Source organism: Eptesicus fuscus, chromosome 8, assembly GCF_027574615.1.
Source record: "Eptesicus fuscus isolate TK198812 chromosome 8, DD_ASM_mEF_20220401, whole genome shotgun sequence".
Lineage (NCBI taxonomy): Eukaryota > Metazoa > Chordata > Mammalia > Chiroptera > Vespertilionidae > Eptesicus > Eptesicus fuscus.
In genome coordinates this window covers 20086847-20103857 of record NC_072480.1, presented here as the reverse complement: position 1 = coordinate 20103857, position 17011 = coordinate 20086847, and the positions used below count along the sequence as shown (strand labels likewise).

The window sequence follows — 17011 nt, the reverse complement described above, 5'->3', positions numbered from 1 at the left end:
TGATTGGCGCCAGCAAGAGCTTTATATGTATCGCGCATGCACGAGTCAACATTTATTTTTAAATTGCCAGTGTGTGTCATATGTACCGGCTTGTTGGTTGGTTGGATGGTCGATGAATAAATCACAATGTGGTTCACTTTGAATGTCAACAAAAACAACCAAAATCACGATCGACAATGACAGATCGAAACACATGGGTGCGATTGGCACCAGCAAGAGCTTTATATGTATCATGCATGTGCGAGTCAACATTTATTTTTAAACTAGAGCCCCAGTGCATGAAATTAGTGCATGGGTAGGGTCACTAGAAGCTGCCGGGTGCCAGCTGGGGCCTCATTTCCACTCGGCTGTGTGCCGCCACTGCCCTCTGGCGGTCAGCACACGTCCAACTCCCAGTCCGTCGAACTCCTGCCCATGTGGACAATTTGCATATTAGCCTTTTATTATATAGGATTGCCAGTGCGCGTCATATGTACTGGCTGGTCGGATGGATGAATGGTTAGTCACTTACCCTTTTATATACTGTATATAGATAACTACAATTCTCTGAACACTAACTGTATGCTAGTCATACTAATCTCTTTACTTCTATTATCTAATTTTTCCTTAAGGTAATCCTGCAAAGTTGTTTTATTATTTCTTTTATCCATATGAGGAAATTATAATTTATGAGGAAATTAACTAAACAAAACAAATTGTATGGCTAATGAATGGTGGAATCAGGATTTTGAAGATTTTTCTGAATATTTCTATAAGTACCTGCTTTTATCCACTACAGCATGAATCACCCATACAAATTAAATTACTTTGAGCTTAACCACAACCAACCTGTACTTTATCAGGTTCTATTATTCCCATTTGAGGCCCAGATCATTTGAGTTCCTTAGATAAGATCTAAGTAGCAATACCAGGATTTTTTTGTTCTTGATCTTATTTTTTTTCTTGCTTAGAAAATGTACTAATGAGAAACATTTCTAACACTAGATAAATTAGGTTTTACCAAAATAGTTTTAGGTTTATTTAACTTTCTTTAATTATTGTTTAGAGCATAGATTCTAGCAGCCAAGCTTTTCCCATAGAGTTCTTAGAAAGTTAAATAAATTTTGAGCTACGACATGTTTTGAGATGCTCTGTTGAAACATAATAATAATAAAGCAAACTATTATGGGACACCTGTTACACAGCAGGCACCATTTTAGCACTTCGTTGGCATTAACTAATCCTTACAGTTGCTCTACTAGGAATATGTTTTTCCTGTGTTTTACAATGAAGAAACTGAAGCACAGGGAGTTAACAAATTGACCAAGGTTAACCCATTCTAAATGGCAATGGAATTAACATCCAGCAGTCTAGTAGCTCTGGAGTCCAAATACCTGTCTTTTATACTCTACACTGAGTGGCCAGATTATTATGATCTCTGAATGCATAATAATCTGGCTATTGAGTGTATATCCTATATAATAAAAGGCTAATATGCAAATTGTCCCCTCAACCAGGAGTTCAACCAGCAGGCAGGCCGGCCAACCACCCATGTCCCCTCCCCCTGGCCAGGCTGGCTGGACCCCACCCATGTACGAATTCATGCACCGGGCCTCTGGCCAGATTATTATGCATTCAGAGATCATAATAATCTGGCCACTCAGTGTATATACTGCCTTTCCCCCAAATAATTTGAAGCATGCATTTTCAAACTTACAGTATAGTCTATATTGTTTTATTTTTTAAATGGGTTGATAATAATGACTGATACTACAAAGGACTGAAGAAAAATACATGCAGCATTGAATCAGGTGGTTACTGGAATTAAGTGACAGGCTGTAATTTCATATTTATCCACAAGATGGTGAAATCCTCATTATTTTTTAATTTCTTGAAACCCATATAAACTGTTAATTTATAATTTGACACCATTTCTTATAAGCATTTTAATTTCTTTTTATAGCCCATCTGCTGGCAAGGCCAAGATTAGAACAGCTCACAGGAGAATCATGATTTTGAATCACCCAGATAAAGGTAAGTAAAATTCTTATCTTTTATAATATGAGGATCAGAATCTGCTCTGAATTCCTTTCAGTTTACTTGAACTCATTATAAATGATTTATAGTTTAAATGGAAGATTATATGCCATTGTATTGTGATGTTTCTTATAATAAACTAGAGGCCCAGTGCACGGAGGTCCCTTGGCCTGGCTGCACCCTCTTGCAATCTGGGACTCCTCGGGGGATGTCAGAGAGCTGGTTTCAGCTCCATCCCCGAAGGCCAGGCCGAGGAACCCCACCAGTGCACCCATCCGTGCATTGGGCCTCTAGTAGGCATATAAGATATTTGGTTAATCTCTTCCCACCCTCCCCACTTCCCCCTTTCCCTCTGAGATTCATCAGTCTGTTCCATGTTACCATGCCTGTGGTTTCAGCTCCTACGTTGAGCGTCTGCCCCATGGTGGTCAGTGTGCATCATAGCTCCCGGCTGGTTGGCCGGGTCGGCCGGTCACTTAGGCTTTTATATATATTCTAGAGGCCTGGTGTATGAAATTTGTGCATGCGGGGGGGGGGGGGGGGGATGTCCCTCAGCCCAGCCTGCACCCTCTCCAATCTGGGACACCTTGAGGTATGTCCGACTGCCCCTCTCACAATCCAGGACTGCTGGTTCCCAACCGCTCGCCTGCCTGCCTGCCTGATTGCCCCTAACCACTTCTGCCTGCCAGCCTGATCAATACCTAACTGCTCCCCTACTGGCCGATTGGCCCTAACTGCCCTCCCCTGCAGGCCTGGTCACTCCTAACTGCCCTCTCCTGCCAGCCTGGTCGCCCCCAACTGCCCTCTCCTGCAGGCCTGGTCGCCCCCAACTGCCCTCCCCTGCTGGCCTGGTCGCCCCTATCTGCCCTCCCCTGCAGACCATCTTGTGGTGGCCATCTTGTGTCCACATGGAGGTGGCCATCTTATGTGTTGGAGTGATGGTCAATTAGCATATTACCTCTTTATTATATAGGACTAGAGGTCCGGTGCACGACAATCGTGCACTGGGGGAGGGAGTTTCCTCAGCCTGGCCTGTGCCCTTTCACAGTCCGAAAGCCCTCAGGGGATGTCCGATTGACATCTTAGGCCTGCTCCCTGCCAGTCTCCCGCCACCACCACTGCGCTTGCCAGCTGTGAGCCCAACTTCTGGCTGAGTGGCGCTCTCCCTGTGGGAGCGCACTGACCACCAGTTGGCAGCTCCTGTGTTAAGCATCTGCCCCCTGGTGATCAGTGCATGTCATGGTGACCGGTCGTTCCATTGTTGAGTCAATTTGCATATTACCCTTTTATTATATAGGATAGATGAGGCTTTAGATTGAAGTTCAGTGATCCACAGAAGTAGCAGGGGTATATTCTCAGCTTTTACGAACTTAGTTACTGATTTTTATGTAGGAATATCTCACCCCTTTTTGAAGCTGCTAGCATTTTGAGTAAGAAAGAGAAAATGTGAGTTGTAGATTTTCTGATTATGTAAACTGATTAGTGCATCATGAATTATATTTGTTTAACCTTAAATATAAAAGCACAATATTTAGAGGATGTCCTCTAAATCTCTGAATGTGATATGTCATAGATGATTCTGAATGTCTTAATTTTATTCTGGAAGGCTCTGAGGCTGAGTCATTTATTTTTAACTGGCCAGGTTTTTAATGTAAATTTATCTTACAGAAAGACAATTATTATAACTTTAACTACACTACAGCTGCTTGAGAGTGAAAGCCCATATGTTCATTACTGTTTCTGTTCTAAAATAACAGATGGTAGAAAGTTGCACTGTATTTCAGAAGTCAAGGTGGGGAGTGGAGGGAGAAAAAGGAAATGTTCCATGGATTCTTAATTTAGACTTTCAGTTTTATAATTATTTTGAAAAAAATTAAAAACAAATTTTGGAGTCATACCCATCTTAACTGACACCAAAAATAAGACTTTTTTCCCCCCAGCTTTCCCACTTAATTACTTACTATAAAAATTCTTTTTACTAAACATTATCTCCTTTGGTTTTTGTTCTTGCTGTTTTTAGTGTGAATAAACAAGGGAATAAACTTTGAAATGAGGTTTTTCTTAAAATTTCTAAACGCTTCAACAGTTACTGAAAGATCCACTCAACTAATTAACTTTGTATTGTGGGCTTTCAGAGTAATTGCCTCAGAAAAAAATGTGGTTAAGTGCCTCCTTGAAGCCTTCTGTCTCCTAAACATCCTCTGTCCCTTCCAGGTTTAGTGTATGCCCTTCTTTTATTGATCGCAGTAGGATCAAGCACTCGTCTTTTAGATGATTGACAGATTATTGATTGTGCCTACTGGCAAGGAAGCAAGTTCTAAAATGTATCTAAGAGAATATGTATTTTTAGATATCTTCAATAAAAAAATGTTTATATATCTTATGATCCATTAATGTTTAAAGAATTAATAACTTGATTTATTCTGAGATTGTATACTTATCAGAGGTAGATTTGTATACTTATCAGAGGTATTGTTGACTGCCTGTAGCATGTTTACTCATATCCTCCTGTGTGTCCCTGTGTGGGTAGCAGGTGTGAGGGCCTGGAAGTAGGAGGCCAACATTTTTCTGTCTTCTGTTTTCTAGTTAGCAACAGCCTAAACACTCTCCTTAACCTCTCCAAATGTCAATTTCATTATCTACAAAGCGAAGGGATTTATTTTTAAAGTCCTTTTTGATTATATGGTATATAATATCTTTACATACCTATTTAATTAATGAAGAACCTATATCATATATTTCTATTCAGATCACATTTTTAATTTAATAAAGATTCTTTTAATCTTTTTTGGATTATTGTTCTCTATAAGAATGTACTTACAACTGTGCACATTTGCTCATATAATTGCTCATTCAGCTAAAATTTTAAAGTATTTGGATTTAAGACACTTCATAAAGTTCCTAAAACTTATTCGTATATACATACTTAAGAATTCTTTCTCTAATAAAAATATGGTGAATTAATGAATACTGGAACTACTGTAGGGAAAGAACTCGTGTATGATAGAGTTGGGAGATGATAGCTTATAAATCTGTAAATTGACTTGTGAGAAGGAAGGTTGTTTAATTTTGTTTTTAATGGGAAGAAGATAACCAATTTAAAAAAAATATATCTGATTTTCCTTGGAGAGAAAGCCAGGAGTATTTGAGAAAGTATGAGACTGGTAACTCCTTTTAAAAAAAAATCATTTAAAATTTTACAGTTACAGTTGACATTCAATATTATATTAATTTCAGATGTACAGCATAGTGGTTAGACATTTATATAACTTACGAAGTGATCCCTGCCCCCATAAGTGTAGTATCTACTCAGCACCATACATAGTTATTACAATATTATTGCCTATATTTACCCTGCTGTACTTTACATCCTGTGACTATTTTATAACTGCCAATTTGCACTTCTTAGTTCCTTCATCCAGCTTCCCAGCCCCCCTCCCATTATCTAGCAACCATCATTTTGTTCTCGGTATCTATTAATTTGTTTTGTTCGTTTATTTTGTTCTTTAGATTCCACATATAAGTGAAATCATATGGTATTTATCTGTCTCTGTCTGACTTATTTCACTTAGCATAATATCCTCTAGTTCCACAAGAAAGTGTACTCTTAATTTTGCTCCTCTTTTTATAATTCTTCACCATGTTTGTTTTGGCCAAATCTGGGTATTACAAGTGGTTGCAAAAATTTAAATCCTTTACCCAGTGTATCTGAAATTTATGAAATGTTCCCCCACCTCTACTCCTCCACTACCCCCAAGAGATTTTCTGTTGCATTTGCTACCTGATAGTAAAATAAAGTTAGAACTTCAAATGTGTAATCAACTGTAATTTATTACACATTTCATTATTAGCATGTGCAAAGAAAGTGACACCAGATAATTAAGTGTGAGAAATGGCTGAAAATAAATCTTATGTAACCAGTTTCAAATGAGCATTAAGATATGTGGTAGAAAAGAAAATTTTGCTATTTTAATTTAATTAGATAAAAGGTTAATTAATGCAGTAATAAAATAATGCTTTTAGACTAATAACTTTTAGATTATGCTTTTTCAATTGCTGAAGAAAGCAGTTTCTTGTTATGAAATTAGTAGTTTGATATTTATGCCCAATGACTATAGAAAGGAGGACAGACTAGGTAAATTTGAAAAACTGTAGAACCGCAGAGATATCTTACAGACTGTGTAATCCATTCAAAGTGTAGTCCACCTATTCATGCCAAGACACACTTTGTTACCTTTGTGTACCAAATTAAAAACAAAAATCAAAAGTAAGCATTTGGGACAGCAATTTTCAACCAGTGTGCCACAAGAATTTTTAAAACATGTAATACCTGGGCTGGCGTTAGCTGAGTATTTCCTTCAATACAAGCCTTTGTTTTCAACCACTCTTGCTTGAGAGAGTGATTTGAGACTTACAGGTGCCCTCCTGCCCTTAAAAAAAAAGAAAAGAAAAAAAAAAGAAAACTTGCAAACATGCAATACCTGACTATTTAGTCAGGGACACTGACCTCTTTTTCCTAATATTGTCAAATAAAAAAAAGGACAATAGCTAACACAACAATAACTGTCTGGTGTGAATGCCCTGTCTTGAACCATAAATATATGTCATATAATAGAGTTGCATCTTACTGGTAGCGTGGCATAATAAGGTTGCGTCTTATTGATTAATTCTTGGTACCAGAAATCCTTATATATAAGTATAGGCAGCTAATTTTTTAAAAAATATTTTTTTATTGACTTCAGAAAAGAAGGGAAAGGGAGAGAGAGATAGAAACATCAATGATGAGACAGAATCATTGATCGGCTGCCTGCTGTACACCCCCTACTGGGGATTGAATCTGCAACCTGGCATAGGCCCTGACCGGAAATCGAACCATCATCTCCTGGTTCATAGGTTGACGCTCAACCACTGAGCCATGCTGGCCCAGCCACCTAATTTTTTAAAAAGTCACTTTGCAGCAATAACAGTAGGTAATTACTATTATTTTTTAAATCAATCAAAATTATACCTATTTTTATGGTCAGATTGATAAAAGAATATATTTTTTTTAGTGTGCCCCGAATTTTAGTAATTAATTTATGTGCCATGAGATGAAAAGTTGAAAATTGCTGATTTAGAAAAATTTATAGCGATTTGACATTACCATGACATCCAAATGTGGGGTATTTTTGTATTGTGTAAAACTATTGGTCCAACACAGAGTAGAAAAAAAATTTTTAAGTTTTTGATCATAGTTTGAGGGACACTGATCTAAAGCAATGGTGCCTCTTAAGTCTAGATTGTTTCTGCTCTCCGACGAAAAACAGCCTGGTAGCTCTCCTTAAAGATTTTTAGTGATGGAGAACTTACTGTTTTTGCAAGGCAGCCCTCTGGTAGGCAGCTCTAACTACTAGAAAGCTCTTTCTTACATTCAGTTAATATTTGCTTGCCTGCAGCATGAGATTCTCAATCTTTTTCCACTTATGTCCCCTTTCAATGACCATAATATTCTCTTCTGTAATAGTATTTAAATCAATATTAGATTAAATATTGGGATTAAAAACAAATCAAGGTAATAATTATATTTTTGAATGGATTTTTCTGATTACTCTTCTTGTAACAAAAGAAGCTAAATTTTACATGAAGCCTTGGTAATAATATATTATAATGTATTACAGTATATTACACTTAAAAGATGAATTGCAAACATTTAGAAAAAGAAAGGTGATCACCAAGAGTCAACATGAATTCAGTAAAAAAAGAGTGATGCCTAATTAGCTCAATTTTCTCTTTTGATAAATGTATTTAGATTATTATTGGTTTCAGAGGGTTCATCTTTCCTTCCTTACAACATGTTCATTAGATTGAAGGCATTGTATTTGAGTTCATTATTTTTTTATAAAAAGATTATTTTATTTTATCATGTTGCTTTTTCTTAATAAATGGTGAGACCTTTAAAAGTAAAGAACATCACATTAAATTTATAACCTGTATGGCTGACATTTAGTAAACTCCCACTATAGTATATATAGTGAATGAACAAGCAAATGCTTAAAAAGAAAGGCATACAAATAAAATTTATAGACACAAAAGCATTGAGTAATAACTAATATAATTATCATATCAAAATTTATAAAGACTCTTGATTGATAGAAACCTGAAACTATTATTTTATTCATTTAGAAATTATTTATTCAACTTCTACAGGGTGCCAGACATTGTACTAAATGTTGGGACTTTAACTGTAAAACAAGATAACTGGATCCTTATCCTCATTGAGCATACATTCTAATGGGATACAGACAAAAATCCAGTAAATCTATTTCAAGTTGTAATAAGTGCAATAAAGGGTACAATGGACTGAGATATGGGAAAGAGGCAGCTTTACATAAGGTGATTGTGGGAAGGCTTCTTTGAGCAACACTAGAGTTAAAAGAAGCGTGTTGTGTTGTGTTGTGTTGTGTTGTGTTGTGTTGTGAAAGTCAAGGAACTAGCATGTGTAAAGGCTTTAAGGGAGGAAAGAATTTACTGTGCTTAAAGACTTGAAAGAAAAATAGTGGGATGGGGGTATAATAGTCAAGGGAAGAGGTAGCATGACATGAGGTGGTGCCAGATTTTGAAAACTATAGATATATTTTATGATAATGAAACACTGTAGGTTCTGTATAGTATTTGAACTTTATTCTAAGAAGTTACCATCAGTTTTTATGCAATAGAGTGATGTAATTCAATTTAATTTTTAAAAAATCTCTTTTCTTTCAACCTAGTATTAGGAATATTTCTCATTGGTATATTTTCTAGGTCAATAAGTAAATAGAAGACTTGAACAACACTTAAAACAAGAAAAAAAATAAAACTAACAACAACAGAATCCTAGTATTGCTACTTAGATCTTAACTAAGGTACTCAGGTTATCTGGGCCTCAAATGGGAAAAATAGTTCCTGACAGAGTATACGCTGTTTGTTGTGAAATTCAAAATAATTTAATTTGTGTGGATGATTAATGCTGTAGTGGATAAAAGCAGGTGCCTTTAGAGATATTCAGAGCCCAGGTCTCAAAAAGCATAGTTATTGCTCTCTTAGAGCCAGAGACTACCAGCTGAAGAAGACCAGGCTCACCTCCTGAAGGAAGAAAGACCAAACAGAGAGGCCTGGCCATCCCAGCTGAAGTCCCAGTAGGACATCCTGGACCATCCAGCCCTAGTTGACCTGACACAGCTCAGAAGAACCATCCAGCTAATGCATAGAACAGTGAGAATTAAAAAACATTGTTTTTAGCCACTAAGTTTTGGGGTAGTTTGTTATACCATAAATAGAGGCCCAGGGTACGAAATTCATGGCGTGTATGGTGCCTAGGCCTGGTCTGCGATCAGGGCCATCTTCCCCAGCTGCCTGCAGCCGGCCTCGCCCCCCACCGCCACCCACCCCCGGTTCCCCATGCTTGATGGGTGGGGGAAGGAACCGAGAGGTTGGCTGTTCCCACCTGCTCGCCAGCCCCCTCCTCCCCCTGCAGTGGATGGCCTTCAGGCCATCGGAGACTGCCGGCTGGGGAAAGGGGCCAAGAGGTGGTCAGTGTGCCTCATAGTGACTAGTCCAGCAGTCATTCTGCCCTTAGGGCCAACTTGCATATTACCCTTTTATTATATAGGAAGGCTGATATAGAAAGTGCCATGATAATAAGTATTTTTAAGAAAAATAAAGAGTAGGGGGCAGGCAAGATAGAGATTGGCAGCTGGAGAGGAGGCAGTTGTAGTGTTTCTTTATAGCCATCTTAGAAATTTTCTGAAAGGAGATAATAGTTGAACAGAGACTTGAGGGAGTAATTCATGCAAAAATAAAAAGAAAATATTTCAACAGAAGAAACATCAAATGTGAAGATCTTGAAATGAGAGCATATTATGTGTTTCTAGAATTGTAAAATGTGCTAGAACATAGTGAGCAAGGGAGGAGTGGTAGGTAATACAATTGGAGAGGATGCCCAGGGCCGAATTAGCTTGGAAGCTGTAGTAAGAACTTTGGCTTTAATTTTTAAGTGTTACGGAAATGATATCTAATTTACAATATTAAAAAGAATACTCTGGCAGCTACAGAGAAAATAGGGAGTCTAGAGTGGAAGCAAGCCATAGAGAGAGAGGAAAAAAAGTATCTATATATATATCTTACCTTATAATAGACAAATATGCAAATTGACCGCACCTTCGCGACGCCCAAGCCACGCCCACCAACCAAGCCACGCCCATCAACCAAGCCCACCAGGAAACCGTTGCAGAGATGTTGGGGTGTGGCGGAGCCCAAGGCCCGGAAAGCCGCCCGAGGCTTTCCGGGCCTTGGGCGCCAGCGGGGAGCCTGCGCCAATCGCAGGAGACCACTGGGGGTCGGCTCCTGCGATCGGGTAGCAGGGACGCTGGGTGCAGCCGAGCCCAAGGCCACCGCCCAGGGCCAAGCCCGTACCCTGAAAGAAGGCAGAGGGCGGTGGCCACAGCCAAGGCCTGGGTCCCCGGTGCCGGCAGAAAACTGGTGCAGGAAGCCAGGTGAATGAAGGTCTATTGCACTAATCTTCGTGCAAATGGGCTACTAGTATATATATATATATATCTATATATATATATATCTATATATCATATATATCTATATCTATATCTATATCTATATCTATATCTAGATCTATATATCTATATATATATATGCCTAAGTGTCCATCTGACTGGTAGCTATGGTGTGCACTGACCACCAGGGGGCAGATGCTCAATGCAGGAGCTTCCTTGGCATGCACTAGGGGGCACCACGGACCTGGCGCCAACAAACCAACACTCGGCTTCCCCCAATTGGGACACAGGCCCTGCCACCACACCGGAGCGACACCCCACCAAATCGCAGCCAATGCTGCCAAGACCTCATGGCTAAAAATGCAGCCCACAGCCCAGCCCAGCCTGGAAACGGTTGCTATGGGCACAGGTAATGACGTCACATAGCAACACCTGGCTTCCTCTCCCTAGCGACTAGCCTCCTTAGAGTTCCTTCAGACCAGAAACATGACTTGCTTTATAGCCAAGTGCAAACATTTTACACTTTAACCAAATGTTGTGAAGCATTTTTCACAGGCCACATCTCATTTGATCCTCACAGAATCCTGGAGTAGGTAGATAGGAGACTCGGTAGAATCCTATTGTTTTCTTTTCATTAGCAAGAAAACAGATTTAGAAAGTTTAGAAACTTGACCCGACTGAAAAGAAGTTAGAAATGGTGGAACTTGAGAATGACTTCAGGTTTTCTCACTGTGCAGATTATAGTCAAACATGGCTACAGTTAAATATTTTACCCTTTGTTCTCCCTGTATGATCTACAATAATAATCTGCTTAGTGTTGATATTTACTGCTGTGTTGCTGACAATTACCTGAAAGAGAAGTTGGGGTGCTTCTCTGGGCTGGAAAAAGTTTAGCAAAATCATCAAGCAGTTTTAATTAAGCAAGTTTATTCTATATATATAAAAGGCTAAGTTGATTTGCACATGCTTGCTACATATAAAGCTCTTTCTGGGCCAGTCGCGTGCATGTGTTTCGATCTGTCATTGTGAATTTTGTTGACACCTTTATTAAAGAGAAAGGACGAATAGTGGTATTAAAATATTTCTTCTAGTTAATTTCCTTTGAATGTGCACGAATCCATGCACTGGTACACTAGTATATACAGTGTTTCAAAGATCTAGGACAAACTCTCAAAAAATTCATCTAGAATAAAAAAAGACCCTGAATAGTTGCAGCAATCCTGAGAAAGAAGAATATGGTTGGAGGGATCACGATACCAGATATCAAGCTAAATTACCAAGCCACGGTTCTCAAAACTGCCTGGTACTGGCACAAGAACAGACATATAGACCAATGGAACAGAACAGAAAACCCAGAAATTGACCCAAGCCATTATGCTCAATTAATATTTGACAAAGGAGGCAAGAGCATACAAGGGAGTCAAGACAATCTCTTCAATAAATGGTGCTGGGAAAATTGGTCAGATACATGGAAAAAAATAAAACTAGATCACCAACTTACACCATACACAAAAACAAACTCAAAATGGCTAAAGGACTTAAATGTAAGACAGGAAACCATAAAAATCCTTCAAGACTCCATAGGCAGCAAAATAGCAGACATATGTCGTAGCAATATCTTACCAACAAAATAGCAGACATATGTCGTAGCAATATCTTACCAATATCTTAGCTCCTAGGGCAATGGAGACTAAGGAGAAAATAATTAAATGGGTCTACATCAAAATAAAAAGCTTCTGCACAGCAGAAGAAGCCATCCACAAAACAACAAGAAAGCCCACTGAATGGGAGAACATATTTGCCATTGCTATTTCAGATAAGTGTTTAATATCCAAAATTTAAGAGAACTCATACATGACAAAAGGAAGGTACACAATCCAATAAAAAAAATGGGCAAAGGACCTAAGTAGACACTTTTTGAAAGAGGACATACAGAAGGACCAGAGACATATGAAAACATGCTCAAAGTCACTTATTATTCATGAAATGCAAATAAAAACAATAATGAGATACCATCTCACACCTGTTAGAATGACTATCATCAGCAAATCAACACACGACAAGTGCTGGTGAGGATGCAGATAAAAAGTAACCCTTGTGCACTGCTGGTGGTAATGCAGACTGGTGCAGCCACTGTGGAGAACAGTATGGATGGAGTTTCCTCAAAAAACTAACAATAGAACTCCCATTTGACCCTGTGATCCCACTTCTAGGAATATATCCCAAGAAACTAGAAACACCAATCAGAAAGGATATATGCACCCCTATGTTCATAGCAGCACAATTCACCATAGCTAAGATTTGGAAACAACCTAAATGCCCATCAGCAGATGAGTGGATTAGAAAACTATGGTACATCTACACAATGGAATACTACGCTGCTATAAAACAGAAGGAACTTTTACCATTTGCAATAGCATGGATGGAACTGGAGAGCATTATGCTAAGCGAAATAAGCCAGTCAGAGAAAGGTAAATATTGCATGATCTCACTCATATGTGGGATATAATGATCAACACATTTTGATGAACAAAAATAGATCCAGATGCAAGTGGCAGGGGAGGTAGGGGTGGGGGTTAGAGAGCAACCAAAGTACTTGTATGCATGCATATTAGCATAACCAATGGACACAGATACTGGGACAGTGGGGGCTTGCCCGGGTGGGAATGGCTTGGGGGGCGGGGGGTCAATCAGGGCAAAAGAAGACATATGTAAAACTTTAGGCAATAAATTAAAAAAAAAAGAATCCTATCTATTTGTAGTTAAAAACCTTCCTACAAGTAAAATGTTTGGCCAGGATAGTTCTACAAGTGAATTTCTTCAAAAAACCAAAGAAAAAGAAAATGCATTCTAATTCTTTTTATGAGGATAGCATATCTTTGATAGGAAGCCCTGATGAAGAAAGTTCTCAAAAGATACACATAAAAACAAACCAAATATTAGCTTATTATAACTCTAAAAGTTCCTTGATGTTTCTTCCCATTGCCAGTCTGTATCCCAATTTGGGCTACCATACATTAGATATCTCTTTTCTAGCATTTCATATAAGTGGAATTGTATAGTATACTAGGGGCCCAATGCACAAATTCATGCATCATGAAAGGAACTGTGGGCCATGAGGCTACAGTAGGCACAGGGGCGGGTCTCGGCCCATCCTCTGCGCCTCCGTCCAGCCCCTCCCGCTGTGATCCCCGGTTCCCCTGTCTGCCACCAGCCCCACTCCCGCCACTGCTGCTCCCACGCACTGTTGGCGCTGGCCCCGCTCACACCCGCTGATGGCGCGGATCGATTGGTGCCAGCGCCAGCAGCTGGTGGGAGTGGGGCCAGTGCCATCAGCAAGTGCGAGCGGTGGCTGCTGCCCTGATCGCCCCTCAGGAGCAGGGGGAGGTGCAGAAGCCCTCAGGGACAACCAGGGACAACAGCCGCTGCTCACACCTGCTAATGGTGCCGAGTGATCAAGGTTGGTGCCGGGCACCGGCAGTGGGTGCAAGTGCCAGGCGCGCGGTGCACGGGAGCAAAGAATTTTCAGTAACCACCAGAGGCTCGCCCGATGACAGCGACTAGTTCTCCACCTTGGTCTGGCGATCCCGCTCACCTGCTCCACCATCCCCCTGCGGTCAACGCCCGCCATGTTACGCACATGCCCCCTGGTGGTCAGCACATGTCACAGCAACTGGTTGTTCAGTTGTTCCGCTGTTCTATTTGCATATTAGCCTTTTATTATATAGGATACTATCTGTTGTTTAGCTTCTTTGAAGGGAAAAATCAGTGCAGAATGTTGGGCTCATCACAATGCAATTTCCTTATCTCTAGGATCTTATCCTCAACACTTGGCTGACTGGTTAGACCTCCTGTTCTTTCATAGTGATGTGTTGTATTTTATTCAAATCTTCTAGTTAGTGTTAATGGGAGGGTGGGTCTAAAATATGATAGTTCATGACAGCCCAAAGCAGAAGAGCTCCAGCAGTGTTTAGTGGAAGTACAAAGGTGCTGAGGTCAAGGGTGAGATGAGTATTCTAATTAAATGGAATCTAGATGGTTCCCCAAGAAAACTGAGCAAAATTGAAAGATTCAAGTGTATATTTTTCCCGTTAAATATAGGATATATATCACATATTGTTATAGAAATCAAGAGTCAGTGCCAGAAACAAGATGCGTTAAGTAGGAGGGCATTTAGTGCAGGGAACTAGTGGTTTCAAATTGTTGGAAGATTTGAAGGAATAAATTCTAGGCCTATAAGAATAATTCCCCAAACCAGCTGCTCTGTCAGGAAAGCTGCTGCCTCATAGACTGCCACTAGAACTGTACTGAGGCACTGTTGCTGTCACTGCTACTCCTTGACCTCACTTGCTGGCAGCAGTAACAAAGAGGCCCAGCAAGAAAGCCTTTCCCTCACTTCGGCTTTTCAAATTTCACAATTTGTAGCAAACACTACTTGAAGGGAATGTAGGAATTGTAATTTTTGGCTTAGGAACTTTTCCAAATCTTAGGAGGGTGGAATGAGAGCTAAGCCAAAATTTCTACCGTGCACATAAGTGAAAAGTCCAGCATTCTTCTAGCATTGCCATCAATGAGTATAATGTTTAATGAGACTTTCGATTTGTACCTTTGATTATTTTGTCTGCTAAATGAGCATTTATAGCCTGTGATTTAAATATCCAGAATGCATGCCAATCAATTAAAGATTGTGTTTGAGTTAATATTTTAATATTTATTGAGGACATACAAGATGCCTGACATTACTTTGGTAAGCTCTAAAAATTTAAACAAATTAAACAGATTTGCATTACCTAATTCCAAGATTATTTTCAAATCATGAAATCAGTTTGTTTCATAATCAAGTTTATATGGAAACTTTCATCAACTTCATATATAATTCTTACTGTATATTCAAGGACACTCTGTGATATATTCCGTAAGTATAGCGATTCAGATCTTGATATGAAAATGTAACTGGTATACTCAAGGGCAAAAAGCTAAATTTAGCTTCCTCCTGCATTGTCCTTTATACTACAACACCATGTTTGTTGATCTGTTTTCCCTGCTTTCTTTTTCCTTAATCAATAAAAGGTTTGAATACACTCAGGACAATTTACACCAATAATATCTATATGTTTTTTGGATTGTTTTAAGCTAGTGAGGTCTTATGATGTTTTCAATGGCTATAGATGGTTGAAAACTCAAGGAGAATAAAAACAAACAAAGAAACTGGTAAACTGTAGTGATTGTTAGCTTGACTGTTAAGCAATAAAGTGTTTAGGACTAGAAGTTCGAAGGTGTACAATGCTTAAACAGGTTTAATATGACAATGTGGGGCTAGTATTTTTGTATGTCAAATAGGTTCTGTTTGGGATTTATAATGATTCTGAATTTGAAATTCAGCTCAATTTTTCTCTTGCTGTTTGCATTAGAAAGAATTCATTTCAAAGAACCCTAAGAAAAAACTGATGTAATTTTATTTTAGGGCACAGTAAATGTGAGATTGTATTTCATAAGTATTCTAATAGGGTCATTTCAGAGAACGGGGAGCATTTCCTTTAACATTATTTTTATTATCATTTGTTCATCTGTATTAGTAAATATGATTTTTAGAATTGGGTAGTACATAGTTGCCTTTTTAACTTGTATTTTATTTTTGTGAAATTCTAAGGTTTAATTAGACTCTAAATGAGCCCTTGGATTTCTTTATTTACCTAACCATTCACTTAATTTCAGAAAATTCTCTGGTTAAATATTTGAATGGTAATGTCTGATCAGCAAAATGTTTGAGTGTTTTTCAAATTATTCCTGATTATAACTTTCTTTCATTATCTTTCTCAGATGTTGTCTTTGATTGTTGTGTATCTGTAGTGCTTCACTAAACAAATTTAATTTATGCTGTTTTGATTTCTAGTCAACTTATACATTAATTTGTCAGAGAATGGATGTGTGGGAAAATACCAGAGAATTATAATTAAGATTGTATTTCTTTTTGAGACTTAAAATTGTTAATAATAAAGTGTGTTTTAATTCAATTATTTTTCTTTGTCCTCAGGTGGATCTCCATACTTAGCAACCAAAATAAATGAAGCAAAGGACTTGCTGGAAGAAACCACCAAATATTGATTGATGCTCAAGGACTACAATGAAGGGAAAAAAGGGGGTGCTTTAAAAAACAAAGTCCTGTGTATTTAATCTAAACCACTACTGACCATCGTAATTCCCATGTGCTAACCCTAAATAATTTATTCCACTGTTACGTGGTATAATAATAAAAGATTAATAATCTGTCTTTTTATTATCTTTTAAAAGAACACCTTAAAATTCTATAATACCTTTTTTTCTTATTGTCTTACTTTCTCTGTGATAATCATACATTTTAATATTTCTGTTCTATTAGTTTTAAATTCCCCATATTCTTCTGTCTCCCAAAAAAAAGTATCCAAAAAATATGATCCTCAGTAATGTAATTGGTATTTGTGAGCAATAAA

General features: G+C 38.4%; 1 protein-coding gene across 2 annotated transcripts in view; it reads left to right on the top strand.

Annotated features, from left to right (window-relative positions):
• The window catches only part of DNAJC15 (DnaJ heat shock protein family (Hsp40) member C15), a 73989-nt gene extending 57181 nt beyond the window's left edge, over positions 1-16808 (top strand). The window contains exons 5-7 of one of the 2 annotated variants that reach the window (XM_028151567.2): positions 1943-2013; positions 4231-4340; positions 16576-16808. In XM_028151567.2, coding sequence (XP_028007368.2) covers positions 1943-2013; positions 4231-4295 — 136 coding nt within the window. In that variant the 3' untranslated portion in view covers positions 4296-4340; positions 16576-16808. The remainder of the gene's footprint in view (positions 1-1942; positions 2014-4230; positions 4341-16575) is intronic. The other variant, XM_008145550.3, reaches the window with a different exon arrangement.
• The last annotated feature ends 203 nt before the right edge of the window (positions 16809-17011 follow it).